Here is a 20,011-nt window from a genome sequence, read left to right on the forward strand (position 1 = left end):
AAAATAACAGTGAATGTGTCTCCTCTTTTCTTACAAATTACCCCACTTTATCATCCCACTTGCTTCCTCAACTCACTTCTACTCTTTTTACTCTACTGGTAACTTCTTTAATTGCTGGATCTAATGACATTTTTTAAAGTTTTTATTTAAATTCCAGTTACCTAACATACAGTGTGATATTAGTTTCAGGTGTATGGGTAGTGATTCAATACTTCCATACAACATCCAGTGCTCATCACAGCAAGTGCACCCCTTAATCTCCATCATGTATTTTACTCATCCCCATACCCAATTCCCCTCTGGTAACAATCAGTTTGTTCTCTATAGTTAAGAGTCTGTTTCTTGGTTTGCCTCTCTTTCTTTTTTTTTTTTCTTTTTTTCCCATTTACTTATTTGTTTTGTTTGTTTCTTAAATTCCACATATGAATGAAATCATATGGGATTTGCCTTTCTCTGACTGACTTATTTCGCTTAGCATAATACTCCCTAGCTCCATCTACATCATTAGAAATGGCAAGATTTAAATCTTTTTTATGTATGTAAATGTATGCGCACACACACACACACACACACACACACACACACACGCGCGTATATATATACCACATCTTTTTTATCCATTCATCAGTTGATGGACACTTGGGCTGTTTCCATAGTTTGGCTGTTGTAGGTAATGCTGCTGTAAACATCAGGGTTCATGTGTCCTTTTGAATTAGTATTTTTGTATTCTTTGGGTAAATATCTAGTAGTGCAATCACTGGATAGTAGGGTAGTTCTATTTTTAACTTTTTGAGGAACCTCCATACTTTGCCAGAGTGGCTGCACCAGTTTGCATTCCCACCGACAGTGCAAGAGGGTTCCTCTTTCTCCATATCCTTACCAACACCATTGTTTCTTGTGTTAGTGATTTTAACTATTCTGACAGGTATGAGGTAATATTTCATTGTAGATTTGATTTGCATTTCCCTGATGATCACTGATGTTGAGCATCTTTTCATGTGTCTATTGGCCATCTGTATGTCTTTTTTGAGAAGATGTCTTTTCATGTCTTCTGCCCATTTTTTAATTGGATTATTTACTTTTTGGGTATTGAGTTTTATAATGCTTTATACATTTTGGATACTAACCCTTTATTGGATATTTAATTTATAAATATCATGTCCTATTCTGTCAGTTGCCTTTTAGTTTTGCTGTTGTCCCAGTAGTTTATTTTTGTTTTTGTTTCCCTTGCTTCAGGAGATATATCTACAAAGAAGTTGCTACAGCCCATGTCAAAGAGGTCACTGCTGTGTCCTCTTCTAGGATTTTTATGATTTCAAGTCTCATTGAATATTCTTTTCTGCTTTGTAAAAGATTAATCGACCATATAATTGTGGGTTCATTTTTGGGTTTTCTGTTCTGTTCTACTGATTTGTCTATTTTTGTGCCAGTACCATACTGTTTTGGTCACTACAGCTTTGTAATATAACTTGAAGTCTGGAATTGTGATACCTCCAGCTTTGTTTTCCTTTTTCAAGGTTGCTTTTTGGCTATCCGGGATCTTTTATGATTCCATACCAATTTTAGGATTGTTTTCTCTAGCTGTGTGAAAAATGCTGGTGATATTTTGATAGGGATTGCATTAAACATGTAGATTGCTTTGGATAGTAGAGACGTTTTAACAATATTTGTTCTTCCATTTCATGAGGATGGACTGTTTTTCCATTTCTTTGTGTCATCTCCAGTTTCTTTCATCAGTGTTTTATATTTCACATCTTCAGGTTAAGCTTATTCCTAGGTATCTTATTGTTTTTGGTGCCATTGTAAATTTAATTGATTACTTGTTTCTTTCTCTACTGCTTCATTATGTGTATATAGAAATGCATCAGATTTCTGTAGACTGATTTTTATCCTGAACCTTTATTAAATTCATTTATAAGTTCTCACAGTTTTTTGATGGAGTCTTTCAGGCTCTCAGTGGCTTTTTTCCAACTCTCATCCTACTCATATTATAATAGTTGATATCTTTTAACATCTCCTTGAAAGTTTCTTCTCTCTTCCCTTCCCTTATGTTCACACTGTCTTTATTTTCCTTTTAAGTGTCTAACAATTTCTTAAAGATTTGAAAACCAAATAATTTATCTTCCAAACTGAAATACTTTTGAAAATGAAAAATTTGGTATTTAATATTGAGCCAGTATGATAGATACAAATCCTGATTACTCAAGGAAAAATAGGATGTACTATTATTTCATTTACAGATTCTTTTTTTTTTCCTCCTCAATTTTTTCTTCTGTTATCCATCTTCTGAGTTCCATAATATGGATCTTACCTAGAATTATCAGCCATCATCTTTTGTTCTTTTACATACTGTCCTTGGATGATCTGAAACATTTGCATGGCTGAAACTACCATCTCCATTGATAATTACCAAAGTATATATCTTTTTTTTATGTTTATTTATTTTTGAGAGAGAGACAGAATACAAGTTGGGTGGGGGGGGGGGGGCAGGCTCCAGGCTCCAAGCTGTCAGCACAGAGTCCAACATGGGGCTCGAACTCACAAACCATGACATTGTGACCTGAGCCAAAATCAGATGTTTAACTGACTGAGCCACCCAGGTGCCCCTCCCAAAGTATATATCTAATCCTTAACTTTTTCCTGAGCTCTAGACTCATATTTCTTTTTTTTTTATTTTATTTTTTATTTTTTTTAATTTACAACCAAATTAGTTAGCATATAGTGAAACAATGATTTCAGGAGTAGATTCCTTAAAGCCCCTTACCCATTTAGCCCATCACCCCTCCCACAACTCCTCCAGTAACCCTCAGTTCTCCGTATTTATGAGTCTCTTCTGTTTTGTTCCCCTCCCTGTTTTTTTTATTTTTGTTTCCCTTCCCTTATGTTCATCTGTTTTGTCTCTTAAAGTCCTCATATGAGTGAAGTCATATGATTTTTATCTTTCTCTGACAAATTTCACTTAGCATAATACCCTCCAGTTCCATCCACGTAGTTGCAAATGGCAAGATTTCATTCTTTTTGATTGCTGAGTAATATTCCATTGTATGTATTTACCACATCTTCTGTATCCATTCATCCATCGATGGGTATTTGGGCTCTTTCCATGCTTTGGCTATTGTTGATAGTGCTGCTATAAACATGGGGGTGCATGTGTCCCTTCGAAACAGCACACCTGTATCTCTTGGATAAATGCCTAGTAGTGTAATTGCTGGGTCATAGGGTAGTTCTATTTTTAGTTTTCTGAGGAACCTCCACACTGTTTTCCAGAGTGGCTGCACCAGCTTGCATTGCCACCAACAATGCAAAAGAGATCCTCTTTCTCCGCATCCTCGCCAACATCTGTTGTTGCCTGAGTTTATAATGTTAGCCATTCCAGCTCATATTTCTAATAGCTCATTGGGTATCTCCAGACTATTAACCCCAAAGTATGTCCTTCAAATTTAAACTTATCTTTTCCCTGAAATATCCTGCTGTTCTGTTTACATTCACACACACCAACACACACACACATACATAGAGAGATGTGTAGTATATGTATACTTGTGTGTGTGAGTCTGGCAATCTATATATCATACATACATCCTACTTTGAGCATATGCTTTCTTAGGTATTGGGCATACAATAGTAGCAAAAGCACAGTTTCATCATGACAGTGCATTCTAGTATGTGAGATAGACACCTAAATGTAGTATACATATAAATATAGTATAAATGTGGAAATTGCTATGAAGTAGAGAAACATGCTGTCAAGTGAAGTACAATAGGAGCCTTCTGTGACTTTCTATCCAATACTTGGCCTTTTTTATTAGACATAAGTGGCAACATATAGCTCTTTTAAACCAGACTATCCACCATTTCTTTAAAATATTTATCACAATTCAGTACTCAAATGTATTAGGTACAGCAGTTTCTCTTCTCAGAATTCCCATTGCCTTCACCCTAGTTATGGGAATATTCTTTATAAATCACATAAAATGTTAGGCCCTAACATGGTAGCAATACCATCAATAATGAGGATGTTGGTATGGAAACTAAATAAAAGAGCTTCTATGGAAATTGTATTATGTCCTTTGGGAGAAACAGATGATACATAAGAACAGCAGTACCTTCCCAGTCATAAAGTCTGGCTGCTGCTTCCTTGTTTTCCCATAGTAAGTGATACTTGCTGATTGAATATTAGTTAATTATTTATCCTTTTATCACATATACATCCCCTCTTATGCACAAAACTTGAAAGTGGTCAAGTTCTCATTTTGAGATTAGAAAACCTAAACCCATTAGTACTAGCCCAGAACAAAATTATGCATGCTGCAAAATAATAATTTTATAAACAACATAATTAGTAATTTTTAAAATAAATAATTCATGTTGTTTATATGTTTTTAGAATAGTGACACTCAGTTACATCAGTATCACGTTGATAGGTGTAATATCAATAATAATAAACATTAAGTATTTACTACTTACAAGTGCTAGATAATTTATATACAGTATCTTATTTAACCCTCAATAGTAATCCAGTGAGGTAGATACTATCATTAGCTTCATTTTTTTTAGATAAAGGAAATGGTGATTTAAAAATTATAGCCATCAGTGTCCCAGCAGAAGTCATAGCATAGTTAAAAGGATAATTGAGAAGAGTTTAACGAAGGGACAGTAGTGCCTACAAAAGTTTGGGCAGGTTATAGGGAAAGCAACAAGACACAATGCAGTGTCCCAGTGTTCCCTGGGACTAGTAATACTGGGAACCCTTAATACTCTAGTCCTAATGGGGCAAAGACAGGGAACTCCTACTGAAATCCAGAAAAGAGCTGTAAGCAAGGGTCATCTGACAGGGGCTGTGACTTAGCCAGCCTGCAGTGACCAGGTAGAAAGGAGCCAGGGGAATAAAGACCAGATCTTTATCTCCTCTAATGCTTTAGTTTCCTGGCAGTGCCTCCCACTGGCTGAATGCAACTAGAAACTAGACAGTACAGACTGGCTTATTGATTTTATCTATACAGGTCAGTTTAGAGCAGAGAGGATGAAGAAGGGTGGAGAATCTGAAAGGAAAATGGAAAATATCTAAGAATTAAATAACTATTACGTGGCAGAGCCAGTATATGAATGCCAAACACTTTACTCCGTAACCATAATGCTAAACTGCTTCTCATAAAAAAGTTCCATGAGATATTATTTGGCCAGGGAAAATATTTTAAATCTGAAGGTTTCTGTCCTATCACAAATTGTTGGATAGAAACCTATATCCAAACTCACAGAAAGGCATTTATACCTAACAGTAAGTGACACCAAATATATGAGAGCTAGGCAGCAAATAATGCCACAGAAAAAAAGTTAGGTGTTGATACTGCTTTTAGTGTTGTTGGTGTTTTCAGAATATTAAGCCATCCTTGTTTTTCTTGTTCAGATTCCAGATTCCATCATTTCTCGTGGTGTTCAGGTGCTCCCACGAGACACAGCCTCCCTCAGCACTACTCCTTCAGAATCGCCTCGTGCTCAGGCTACATCTCGCCTTTCTACAGCTTCCTGCCCAACACCAAAAGTAAGTACAGTTCCTTGGCACCTTACACCTATTCTACTATCTGAGTGTGGGAAACTTAACCAGTATTTCCCTCTGTTTGTCAAGGTTGGATTGCATGCAAGATAATGCAATGAAAAATTAGTGGACTATAAGATAATTACCACTTACTGTTTTACAGATTGTGCATATTAGGCCAATAGTAAGATAATAGAAATTTCATGTAAAATGTCTACTCCTACATTCACAGCTACAGATATCACTTTCTGTAGCTCCTGTTTCTTTGCTCTAGACTTGTTATTTTTTAGCATACTCATCAGTAGAGATGTGAAGTTACTTGTTTATGCAAAGGGTGAATGCATTTCTTTAAAAAGCAAAATTAACAAAATAATGTCACCAAAGGGTTTTTTTTTTTTAACTTGTCCAAGCTAGGGTAGCTCCCTGCTCTAGTATCATGCCAAATTTTTTCAAACATATTCAACTTGGAATGTTGCTGCCTAATATTTGGAAACAAATCTAAATTGATTAGAAAGAAAGTTTTAATGCCAACCTTTGGGGGAGGGAGGAAGTTTTTTAGTATTTATTTTTTCACAATTTTTCCCAAGTACTGAATCATGTGTTGGAGGAAAAAAGGATTAGACATTTATTTGCTGCCTCACATCTCCATGTATATGATAAATTAAGTAGCAGACGTAATTATGGCTATTACTGCTTTCTTCCGGAATGTCCCTTTCCTGGTTAAGTTAGTCATTTGTGCTTTCAAGATTTCAATATGACGGATCCAATATTGGCATCAAAAGATTAACAGTAACATTCCTTCTTAATTGATAAGATATGGTGTTCAATATCAAATTTTCACTAAATTTATTCAAGAGATATGCAGGTAATTTTTCAAACTATGGCTTTCTCTGTCATCAGATTTACCACTTATATAGCTGTCTTCCTCAATTCCAACTTTTTCCTGAGTTTTAAGAATGTTGCAACTGGACTTAACTAGAAGTGATCTCAAGCCATTCTTCATATGTGTAGTACGGTTGCTTTTACATTCCATGGTACAACCTTCTCAGCAAAGTCCTCACAGTGTTATTACTGTTGTATATCATTGTTTTTAGACTTGTGTCAAATACAACCAATATTAATTTATAGTTTAAAAAAATTATGGTTCTAAATCTTTAATGAAGACAAAATGTAAGAACATTCTAGACATAAAATGTATGTTAATGCCATTCAGGTGCCAGTCAGCTTACATCTTCCACTGAATGAAAACATGGAGTTCTAAGATTGAATTGCAAAGAAGCATCTCATTCATGACTTTCAAAATTTTTTAACAAAATAATTTATTGTTTGCATTAAATCTCAATTATATAAGCTATACTCATTTATGAAGTCTAGAAAATAATGCTAAAACTTAAGTCCACTATTAATGTTTAGTCAAATATTAAGACCTAAATGTTGGGAATGCAGAACTGTTCAAGATGCAGTATTCTTTTCCTTAATAATATACTATGAACATTTATAAATATTTTAAGCTAAATTCAGTTATACATAGTAGTTCTTGAGCCTTTTTAAAACTTTATAATTATATCCTAATTACAAAGAGAACATTAAATACAATTTTAAAATAATTTGGCATTCTAAATTTACTAAAGAGAAGTCCTAAAAATAAAAAAGTCAAATTAATCTATTGAAAGTCTCAAATTATAAGACTGTTTAATTAAAATCTAAACTAAATATTCTTATATTTGCTTTTATATCAGTGACATATAGTCACTGCACCCATGGAGTTTACAGTTTAATTAATGTATATTAAAATAAATATTAAGATAAATGTAAATTATTCTGATAATCATAATTTTACTGTAACTTAATAATTATAAATTGAAATTCTTGCTAAGGAGAAATGAAAAGTTACATTGATAGAAAATAATAGGAGGGAAACCTTACTTAAATAGGATTATCAGAGAAGACATCTCTAAGGAGAACATTTCACCAGGGACAAAAAGGATATATAAAAACAAAACAAAACTCAGCAATAATGACCATTTTAAAGGTGGCTGTCACCAGCCAATTATCACCAATCAGGAACTCTCAGACTAAAACATCCTTAGTACATGAAAGTCTTAATTCAGTGACTTCAAAATCCAACTTCAGCTATTAGTTCTATGTATTTTAAATAATGATTTTTGTCTTTGCCTACTGAGTCAAATTACAAGGCCATAGGTTTTAGCACATAATACTAGGTGAATTGTTTATTTTAGCATAGAATATTTAGGGCAGAAAAGTCAGAAAGCCGGGCTTCTCATTTGAGATGTGGGTAAATGATGTTATTAACTATATTAAGGAATAATAAGAGAAGAAACACATTTTGAAGGTAAAAGGAATTAATACATTTGGTTTTGAACGTCTTCAATCTGAGATATATATGAGACATCCCATGAATGACAGCCAGCATAAAATTAGAACACTAGTGAGTTTGACATTGTTACTGTTACTGTTACTGCATCTTGGTGCTGATATTTATAATTTAGTACCTAATAGTGTTCACTAAACCTCATAGAAATCCCTCTTCTGTGTTTCAGGTTAGACATGCAGTCTGTCATGTGCAGAAATACATGTGCAAATACATTTTCTTTACATGAGAAATATAGTACAGTCTTGAATGATCAGCAGTAGAAAAAACACTTGATAGTAGAAGATATAGATTCAAATGCTGGCTTCTCTGCTTAATAACCACACTACCTTAAGCAAGTTGCTCAGCTTTTCTGAGCTTTGGATCTGTGATTAAATGTAATCTTTGCCTCCCCAACAGGGTTTATTAATTTATTAAATGAGTCTTTTCCTGGTTCTGGGGAAGCAGTGGTGAGCAACTAGATATTGTTCTTACCATTACAAACAGACAAACAGGCAATTACAAATTATAATAAAGTATAAGTGGTATGATTTATCACCAGAGGACAGAATACTTTGGGAATAACCATCAGAAGCACTTAACCTAGTCTTTGTAAAAATATAAAACAGCTAAATAAACAAATTATGATTAAAAGCTAGTAGTTCCAACCTTTCTGTCTGTAGCTTTTTATCAGCTGGTCAGTATTTAAGCTAAAGGACTTATGTGTGCATCTGTTTTCTTTTAGATCAACAACTATAATATCAAACATTATTTTAGGTTCATATTTTATATGTTTACTACACTATAATACCATATCATATCATAGATTATGCTTTTATTTTTTTTAATTATCAGCTGTATTGAGGACAAGATCTATAAAATATACCAGACAAGATCTATACCATTTGGATTTACCTTTTGGTATATACCAAAAGGTATACCATATACCATTTGGATTTCCTTTTTAGTACAAAATCTAGTAAAGATAACCATGTATTATCTTTTCTAAACAATTCTTTATTAAATGGCTTTGTTTCCAACAAATATTTATTTGCTGAAATGAGATAATATTTTATTGAATGTGGGGAAAAAATTATTTCTCTTTTATATCAGTTATTTTGTTTTAATTAAATCTGTCTGAAATGACAAATGATTTTTACTCCACTTGCTTTATGACACTGTGAAGTATCTTGTAAGAACAAACGAGATTTTAATCTTTCATTGCCCTAAGTAAAACAGTGGCTTAGCCAAAAATGTCAAATAGTATGTAGATTCTATTTCAATAGTAGTGGGCAATATTTAGAAGACTTAAATTCTAACATGGTGGTTGTCTCCCAAAAAATGTTTGCTAAAAGAAAAATTCTATAACAGAAAAATTCTCTTGTAAAGTAAACATGACTCACAATTTATATGAATACTGATTTTTCCATTATAAAAGTTAGTAACATCTCTGTTTGAAATCAAGAAGCATGAGGTAAAGAATAATGACCAGAGCAAAAAAGGGGGGAAATAATCCAAACTTTCAATCAGTTCACCATCCCAGTAGATGTTGTTAAAATAGGGAATAATTTTGGGGCGCCTGGGTGGCGCAGTCGGTTAAGCGTCCGACTTCAGCCAGGTCACGATCTCGCGGTCCGTGAGTTCGAGCCCCGCGTCGGGCTCTGGGCTGATGGCTCGGAGCCTGGAGCCTGTTTCCGATTCTGTGTCTCCCTCTCTCTCTGCCCCTCCCCCGTTCATGCTCTGTCTCTCTCTGTCCCAAAAGTAAATAAACGTTGAAAAAAAAATTAAAAAAAAAAATAAATAAATAAAAATAAATAAATAAAATAGGGAATAATTTTTAAAGACCAATTTAAGTATCTTTTTGTTGCCTAAGCATCTGAAGTTTGACTTTAAAAAATAAGTGTAGTCTATTGTTACATATCCCCTGTACCTTAGAGATTAGAATAGAATTTTGTGCCCAGACTAAGAAACAAGTTTATTTTTTCCTCTCAGGAAGAAAATATAAATACTATCTATCTAAAACTAAAGTTTATGAAATGACTAAAAAGTATATGTATTGAAATAACCTTAATATTAAGGGTGTGTTCATTTAATACACTAATGCCTAATCTTCTATTCAAACAAAATGCAGAATTATGATTTCACTATAGGTTTCTATTATTTTCCTTTGAGCAAATGAACTTAGATTCTTCTGGATACAGAATAAATGATTTTCTTCATTCACAGTTTCAGTATGTATGTCTGAAAGGCAGTGTGATTTCCTTTACATATAAAAATGGCATTATTGATCTAGTATCAGGTCTAGTATCTATATTCCCTCTGAGATTTTTTCTTAGTCATATTAGTTTGTACAAATGATTCACATTGTCACTATTTTCCTTTGTGAACACCAGCGTGATTACGTGATATGGTTAGTTCATTGGTTCGAAACCTGAGGCTCCCAAGTCTGGAGAATCTTGTGAAGTTGTGAAAATTCTAGCCAAGATAAAAACACTAAGTGGAACCCACAGATTATTTTCTACTATTTTGAAGAGCTAAACAAAATCAGTAAGACTACTTTAAATACTAAATTTCTTTGCTTTTGTCTGAAATTACATCAACATTGGTATATCAACATCTGTTCAATTGTTACTGACAAATAGAAATTTATGGGTTCTATATGTAGAGTCAACAAGTGCCAAAGTGTTTGGAAAGCAAAGAATTAGTGACATCAGAAGTTTTCTTTTGTACAAAGTTAATTGCCCTATGTGGGGAATACTAAGCAAATCGTTGTCTCAACATTATGGTCAAATCTGGCAATTCTCAAATTTAATGGTCTCAGGAACTCTTTATATACTTATAAATTTTTAAGGACCCAAAATAGCTTATGTGGGTTATATCTAGCAATATTTACTGTTGTAGAAATTAAAACTGAGAAATTTTTAAATGTTTATTTATTTGCTTCAAAATAATAATAAAGCCTTTATATGTTAACATAAACAACCTTGTTAAGAAAAAATATTTTCCAAAACAAAAAATATTGAAAAACGTGGCATTGGTTTACATTTTTCAAATATTTTGATGTCTAGTTTAAGGGAAGACAACTGAATTCTTATACCTGCTTCTGTACTTCAGTCTGTTGTGATATGTTTTGGTTGAAATATGAAGAAACAAATTCAGCTTCACACATTTATGTAGTCAGAAAAAAAAAGAAGCGAGCATTTTCACATAATTGTAGATCTTCTTTTGGTGGACACTACACCAAAAATTTACAATTGATACTTTATTAAAATTAGTTGAAGTCTGAAATCTAAAACCCTGTTGAGGACTCTGCCATACTCTGCTATATTAAAATCAGTTGGGCCATCTTGAACTTTGAATGAATCTTATACTTGGACATGGTTTTGGAATGTATTTATTGGTCACTTAGAAAATATAAGTTCTTCCAAATGTTGACATATTTCATTATATTATACCAAAAAATTATCTTCATTGATATAATCACCAGACTTCTCAAAAAAAGTTTTGGAAGCGTTGGAAGCTCTCAAGCTCATGGTGATACATGTTTTCCACAATTCTAATTTTATTTAAAAGCTAGAATGTTATCCTTGGCAAAAAGCAACAAATCCTGTCTTGTTTTCCTTGAATTGACAGGCTCATTTCGTTCAGTTTTGAGAAAATGTCTACCAAACATCTAAGTCTGGATAATCATAGTCTGTCTGTCATTCTTTCATTCCTTCAAGTAAAAACCGTGTTCTATGCAAAACCTGGCTAGTTCAGCTTGCCCCTCAATTGCAGAAGTGCTTTTTCTTGAGACAATGTTCATCCTTTGGTATGCAGTGGAAGTATTTTATGCATATTTTCCATTTTGTCATACTCAAGGGACAAGTTTTAAATTAGTATTTACTGTTTTATTGAGGACAATGTTAAATGAAACTAGCTCTTCTTTTTTGAAACTGTTTGGGTTTTTTTGTTTTTTTTTTTTTTAACTATTAGTACATGGTAGTGAATAATACGATGACTATTCATACTGTTTGGATCCACTGCCTTGATTTGCACTAAAGTGCCAACCCACCATTGCTTTTGTACCATCAGTGCAAATGTCAATATAGTGAAAAAGGAAATTAATGTTAAAATAATTTGACCTTTTAGACCCTGAAAGGGTCTCAAGGACCTTTGTGGGTCCATGGACTGTATTTAAAAGGACTAGTAGAGTAAAATAAGTAACCTGCCTTACGTTTCTTGAAAATATCCTAGGTCAAAATTATGTATGCTGAATCTCATTTTCCATGAAGACAGTGTTACGGTGATATTCTCAGTCCAGAGATTATAATCTTTATGTAAATGACCACCAGTACCATGCTTAAGTATTATAAATGATTCACCCTGATTCTATGATCCAGATTAATTCTAGGACAGGGAACAGAGTTCCTCCTACCTAACTGAAAACGAGAGAAGACTTTAAGAGTCTTTTGAGGGGCGCCTGGGTGGCGCAGTCGGTTAAGCGTCCGACTTCAGCCAGGTCACGATCTTGCGGTCCGTGAGTTCGAGCCCCACGTCAGGCTCTGGGCTGATGGCTCGGAGCTTGGAGCCTGTTTCCGATTCTGTGTCTCCCTCTCTCTCTGCCCCTCCCCCGTTCATGCTCTGTCTCTCTCTGTCCCAAAAATAAATAAACGTTGAAAAAAAAAATTTTTTTAAGAGTCTTTTGAAGGCACATAACCCAGTTGTAATTTCCAGCTAATTCTGTTCATTTCCAATGTGATACTATTTCTGTATTTGGTAGCAACTGATTTATCCCCGGGATATCCTGTCCTAATAAATACATAGAGAGCCCTCTTTCAAGTCATAGCATAGCTATTGGAAGATAATTTTATTAGGGATATAATTGAGGATGGCCCATTTTTTTTAATTAGCTTGGAACATTTAAACTTGATGAGATTTCTAAATAAAAATACAAATTTTCAGCTTTTACTTAAAAAATCAGATCAACATTACTGGGCTAATACTGACATATATAAATACTAGCTTGGTATTCTTTATACCCACCAAGCTGTTTTATTTATCTGCATTAAATCCCTGGCTTCTATAGACATAACTAATTTCCACTCTCATTCATTATTGCCTACTTTGTCCTTTATAACATGTGTGTTTTGCTCTTTATTCTGATTTGATAGCAAAACAGATTTTTGAGACTCCAAATAAAGGATGGTTCTCTTATATTCTTTTCTAATGAGAAAGGTACTACCCAATATGGTAAAGTATTTCATATTTTGATAAAACTGAAATTGGATGATAACAGTATATTTTAGCTATAAATTTTGAATTTATAAATTATTTTTAATAGTTATTCTATGACATTCTGCTAAGTATCCAGGATTAGATGTTGATTTCTATTTCTTCATTCATCTGATTGTCTCCTCTGCCTTTATATATAATAGAAATTTAAAGTGGAATTCATCCCATCCTTGCCTAATTATTGAATGTTCACAAAATATGTTCATCACTGAAGTTCAGTATAACTTAACTGTGAAATGTATAATTGCCATCCTGAAATCTGAACTTGCAAATGAATTTTGATTAGTTAGCCTGAAAAGATACAACTAACCAGAAATTATTAGCTACAGAGTTAACAGTTTTATAGCTCAGGTAGTCTAAAGTGGCATTTTTTTTATTTAAAAAAAGTAATATGTATATGCTCATTTTACAGGGGAAAAAAAAGAATTCCTGTATAACTACCCTTAGTAAATAGCAACTTTTAATTTTGCTATGTATTCTGTTCTTTTTTTCTATAAATTCAAATATTTTATATAAATGGAGAATAATGGGAAGGCCGTGATTAAGAGCTCAGGTTCTGGGGTCTGAGAGGCCTGGTGAGGAATGTCAGCTTTATTACTTACTAGATGTGTGACTTTCAGAAAGTTTCTTTACCTCTATACCCTTAGCTGTTATTATTAAAGTATATAATATTTTAACCTATCCCATTCATTTAGTAATATGAACATCTTTCTATGTCATGAACTTCTTACTTTTTAAAAATTATCTTCTGCAATATTATTACTAAGTTGGTATTCTGTTTCACACTAAATATTAGCTATTAAACTATATAATATTTTAACCTATCCCATTCATTTAGTAATATGAACATCTTTCTATGTCATGAACTTCTTTACATTTTTAAAAATTATCTTCTGCAATATTATTGCTTATTTGGTGTTCTGTTTCAGGGATGTAGCAGTTTTTTTGCCAACTACTATTTGGATATATTAGGTGTTAACTATTTCCCAGTTTAAAAAAAATAGTGTAATAATTTTCTACAAGTTAAATGTTTTAGTTTTCTCTTAGTTAAACATAGCAACTTGTATTAATTCTACCTTTAAAAGTATATGCAGAATTCATAAGTCTTGATTCCTATAATTTATATAGATACCCAAAAGAGATTACTTTTGCATATTCATAAATTCAGTTTAATGATATTATGGAAGAAGCAAGTTTAGCATTTGCATTTGACTGATTTCCTGGCAGACATTTAAAAATTATGGATCCAAAGCTGTTTGAAAAATTAACAACATTGACTATGTAGAAGTATTGTACCTATGAGGTGCTATCAACCCTAGTCTGCCACTTTATAACTTTTTGAGAACTTAGTAGACTTCAGTTTCTATTTCTGTAACATCCTGGTATTAAATTAAGTATTCTCTAAAATCATCTGTAGGCCTATAATCCCATTCCTCTGTACTAAGTTTCCATACTGAGTAAATATTATCACTCTATTTACCCTTCTGTTTGATAATATATTAATATCTAATTAATATAATTTACATTTATTTATTCCAGCTTTTGCATTCCATGCTACTATGTAAAGTTAGAGATTATCAACTGAAAATGTTCTAACCTTATTTCAGATCTTTCTTACTCAGATCAAGCTCATCTATTTTAAATGGAATATTGGTTTCTTTTGGTATCCACTAGAGTTCTATTCAAGTTATAGGAAGATAGGACAGTAAGATCTGTAGAAATACAAGAAATAGTGAAATTAAGAACACCAACCATTCAGTTTAATTTAAAAGTTTTGATTTCTATAAATTGATTTTTAATGGTTTAGGGCATGTTTTGCGCAAAAAGCAGCTGAACAAAATTACTGACGTGTCTCACTTATGACTTTAATACAGAGCATATCCCAAACTAAAATAGTCTCTAGATCTTTTTATTGTAAAAAAATATATATTCTAAAACTGGTCATGTATTTTCTCACCCACAACTTCAGGATTGTCTGCTCTCCCTACTCATTCGGTTTTTATTAACGACAGAACAATACATTAATTCAGAAAATTATTCAATGAATATTTTTAGTGGATATTATGTCAAAATTATGCTAGGTGTTGGGAATATGGTATAAAGCAGTATAAAGACTTACTGACCCTGCCCTCAAGGACCTTATAGTGGAGCTGAAAATGAAAAAAAAAAATTATAAGAAATCTATCAGATAAAGAGTTGATAGATAGTATTCCTATTCACACTAGTAGGAATATAAATTTGTGTAACCTTCAAGTGAACAACTATATATACATACATATGTATATATGTGTGTGTGTGTGTGTATATATATATATAGACATACACACACACACACACACACACGTATATATAGCCTTAAATATTTTCTTACATTATAACCAATCATAGTTACCAGAAATTTATCCAGTGGAAATTATCAAAGAAGCCATCAAAGACTTATGTACAAAATTATTTATCATAACATTATTCATATTCATGAAAACTTAGAACCAACATTAATGTCTATGATTAAATAACTTTTAGTACATACATATCTCAGTTATTTATATAACCTAAAAAATCATATCTTTTAGAATATCTAATGACATAGGAAAATGCTCAAAAAAAACATATGGCTAGAAAAATTAGTAAACAGTACTGCTCAGGGACAGAATTGCAAGTTATTTTATAACATATATATTGTTTTCAACCAGAAAAGTAAAAATGTTTGTTTGGTTATTTAAATAAAATCTGGTGATAAGAGAGATGTCTTGCTTAGTTTCAGATTTATAAAAAATATTCATAAAACCAACTATTTGTTTATACCAGAGCATTTTTATATCTAGGCTAAGCCATTCTATTCTTAATCTTGCTGGGTAGAAAATTATATCATATTTCAGTGGAAGTTTGAAAATAAATTTTTTTCTGTTTCATATACAAATAATAATTCTTAATAACAGGCACTGTACTATTTAAAACTTATTTCTAAGTGCGTAATAACTCTTTTATACCACACCATTGATGGCTTTATAATTTCTTTCAGAGAGATAAAAATTTTGGAAAAAACATGAATTGCATTATGCTCTGGCAGGAATAACTTGCTTAAAAATCTAATTTTGTATAGATTATTTTAGAATCAAAGCTATTATAGAAACTTAAAGATCAAAATTTAAATCCATAATAAACTATAAATAAATCATTTCAAATGTTAATATACCATAAGAAATCAGATCCTTGAAAATAAAGGATTTCCTAAGGATAAAAATTTTTTTAGGGAAGAGGTTGGTGGATCTGTATCTTGCTAACAAGATTCTGATTTTTGATTTCTCATTTCTTCATTAACCTTTGCAGCCTTTTATTGGTTTAATTTATAATCATATTGCTTTTCTCCAGAAATGCATTGAAGTATTTCTTTTTCCTTGACACATAATTATAACTTATCTTACTTACATTTCTTCCTTCCCTCTTTTTTACTTTACCACAGTAAATCACATATGAAACCAAATTGTTTTATGATGAAACAACAGAGCTGAAATGCAGTGAATTGAACTATTAACTAGATCCTAAAAAATATTTCTTTACAAGAGTGTGTTTAAATTTTGAGCTCTAAAGTAAAACATTTTTAAAAATTTCCAAATCATAACTACCAGAAACAATCTATAACTGTACCAATATATATTGAGTGGTATTGGTTAGAAGATAATTTCTAAGACAGAAGTTTTATTTCCTCTCAATGATACCCATACTTTAAAAAGTAGCAAAATAAAGTAGCGTTAGAAATATTTGTTTCTCAGGGTAGTTCTGAACGTAAATTAGGTAATTCTAAAAATACAGCACTTCAGTTCCTAGGACAAAAAAAAAAAGGAAATATGTTTAATCTATGCAGTTTTAATTCAAGTCAATATAAAATATATCATGAGAAAAAGAGGGAAGAACTACATTAGGCATTCCATAAAAAGTCCATAAAAGTCTAAGTCCATAAAAGTCTAAGTTTAATGAAAAGACCTGAGAAAGAGTTTAAGAGTAGCTGAGCTTTTTTTAATTGATATGTCTTCAGAAAGCCCCTAACCTCTCTAAATCGGAGTTCAAACCCAGAAAATATAAAATCTTTTCTCAAATTTTTTCACAAATCTATAGTAACTAAAGAGAAGTGTGAATACATACACCCAGGGATACGGGCATATAACAATACGGTTTTTACAAGCCTAAAATGTCTTTCAAGTTTTATGTTTTATTTTATTTTTTTTTTTATTTTTTTTTTCAACGTTTATTTATTTTTGGGACAGAGAAAGACAGAGCATGAACGGGGGAGGGGCAGAGAGAGAGGGAGACACAGAATCGGAAACAGGCTCCAGGCTCTGAGCCATCAGCCCAGAGCCCGACGTGGGGCTCGAACTCACGGACCGTGAGATCGTGACCTGGTTGAAGTCGGACGCTTAACCGACTGCGCCACCCAGGCGCCCTATGTTTTATTTTAAAAATTAATATAAAGTTGGGTTTCTTTGCCGAAATCTACATATTTGCTTTAATACAAATATAACGTTTACAACTACTTATTGTTGGCAAGAGAGGTAAAGGTGGGATGGGGTAATTTTCTATCTTGTTAACAGTGGAAATGATCTTACAGTGAACTCAGGTTTGGAGAATTGGACTAAATCAAAGGTAATCAACAACCCATATTGTATTAGCATCCAGACAGTTTCTTCTGTTGCATGATATTTCTAGAATTCAAGCTTATAAAAAAAAGGTAAATACAAATAGCAGAGTCATTTCACTGCTTTTACACGCCACATCCTGGTAATTGATCCTCAGTAATCAATCTCTGAAGAAAGATTCCCAGAAGGTTGCAAAAGAGGTGATACACTGCAATATTTTCAGACTATTTTCAATAGATATTTTGTTAAATATATTCTAGCTGAGAGGCTCAATAGGAAATTGAAATGTTTTTGATCCTCTGATTTATATCTTTTGAAATCTCAGTGAAACGCTTATAAAAAGGTTTTCTTCAGGGTAGAAAAATTATTAGGGATAACATTTTTTGTTTTACTACTTTTTAATTTTTAATATATATACACTAATAATATCAACCAGTCATAATCCCCACAATTCTTTCCATCCAATTGTGAAACTTCATGTCTGTTGCAGTGATCCTATATGTAATATAAATATTTGCAGTTTACTCCTCTTAGTTACTACTGATGCAAAATGTTTAGCCTCGTAGGAAAATATACGTAAAATTAGCTAATGATGTGAGGCTCTTACAATTATCGTGAAGACTAAAGTAATTTATTTCATCCAAATGATAATCTTTTGTGATTACTTTTAAATTATTATCAAAGAAAAATGACAGTCAGGCATTTGGATTAGCTATGAATTTCTTTTATTTATACTACTCCATCAATTGATGATCAAGGGTTGACTAGAATAAATGAGAGTATTAAACTTTAAGATCTATTGATGTGACTTTTCTCTAGTTCTCAAATTTTAGTTTATGAGACATACTTTTAAAAATTCTTTCTGAAGTTTTTCAGTATTAGCTATTATACCTGATTCAGGAGCCACAAAAATAATCACATGACACTTGAATTACAACCACTCTGGCTTTGATAATAACCACATTGGTTTTCTGAAGTCTTCCTCTTGTGATAGTCTAAATTTACAGTCAGACTTATATACAGAAAATTGATGTCAAGCATTGACAGTTGAGCTGTCTACTCCCAAAAATCTTTGTTTAAATTGGTATTATAGTCTATTTTTTACATTTAGAGTTCACGGGTGGCTATCCTTTCTTATAACTCATTAAGTTTTGGTAATTGCACTTGCATTTGGAACTGAAATGGTTGAGGAAAAATTTCTTCCATAAATAAATACAGTAACATAAAATTTCTTCCATCAATGGAGAAACAGATACACACAAGTCAGGCAGAGGCATATATATACATATACATCTTCTTATAAACATCAATTTTTTTCCAGCCCTTTTATTTCCACGCCTATAAAGGGAATACAACCTTAAACTAGAAGTCAGGAACTGAGGAACTGTGGGTATTGTTCCTAGATTTGTTATTAACAAATAACCATGAAGAAGATACTTCATGTTGCCGGAATTTATGTAATTTTAAGCCTTCTAGAAATAAAACACTGTATAGAAAATGGTATTCACTTGTTACTGGGTAACAATTCTGAAAGTCTTCATAGCTTCTAAAAGTTTTCAGAAAGCAGCATAGGGCATTAGAATTTATATTTTTATAGGAAATTACCTAGTTTATAATCAAGATATTGTGAGTCTCCACTTAAAATGGGAAACAGCTTTTGGTATAAAGATATTCTCTAAGACCAAAGAAAATAGCACAAGAGAAGGACTAGATATTATAAGTACCCTGCCTATTCAGAAGCCCTCTCTTACAGTGTTGCCATTCTAATTAGTATTCATTGTTTCTAATTTTGAGAATTCTGTTTGACCAAGAAGAATGAGCATTGGTGATTATCTTTTGTGTATAATGTTTAGTTAATGCTGAAGCATTAGTAAAAACTATATCAAGTAAAACCAAAAGTTGATATAATTCTTATGTACCATGATGCTTTTTTTCAAAATGAAAATTCCATTTTCTCAGTATTATTCCTAAGCAGGCTCCATATGCTATCAGTGGTGTCCTAAAAGGGATAAGATAATCTACAGCCTGACTCCAGGAAATAGAATTTTGTAGCATGGTCAGGTGTCTTATTTTTCCTGAGGACTTTAACACTTGGAACCTGGCATCACATCGATGCTTCCTCTACCATCTCCCAAAACAAAAAAACAAACACACACACACACACACACACACACACACACACACACACACACACAC

General features: G+C 32.4%; 1 protein-coding gene across 18 annotated transcripts in view; it reads left to right on the plus strand.

Annotated features, from left to right (window-relative positions):
- Positions 1–20,011, plus strand: part of GPHN (gephyrin) — a 645,091-nt gene that overhangs the window by 427,012 nt on the left and 198,068 nt on the right. For all 18 annotated transcript variants that reach the window (XM_040477426.1, XM_040477422.1, XM_040477423.1 and 15 more), the window contains one exon: positions 5,408–5,542. In XM_040477426.1, the coding sequence (XP_040333360.1) occupies positions 5,408–5,542 (135 nt within the window). The remainder of the gene's footprint in view (positions 1–5,407; positions 5,543–20,011) is intronic.

This window comes from Herpailurus yagouaroundi, unplaced genomic scaffold (assembly GCF_014898765.1).
Source record: "Herpailurus yagouaroundi ecotype Mexico unplaced genomic scaffold, PumYag 141, whole genome shotgun sequence".
In the NCBI taxonomy this organism is placed as follows: Eukaryota; Metazoa; Chordata; class Mammalia; order Carnivora; family Felidae; genus Herpailurus; species Herpailurus yagouaroundi.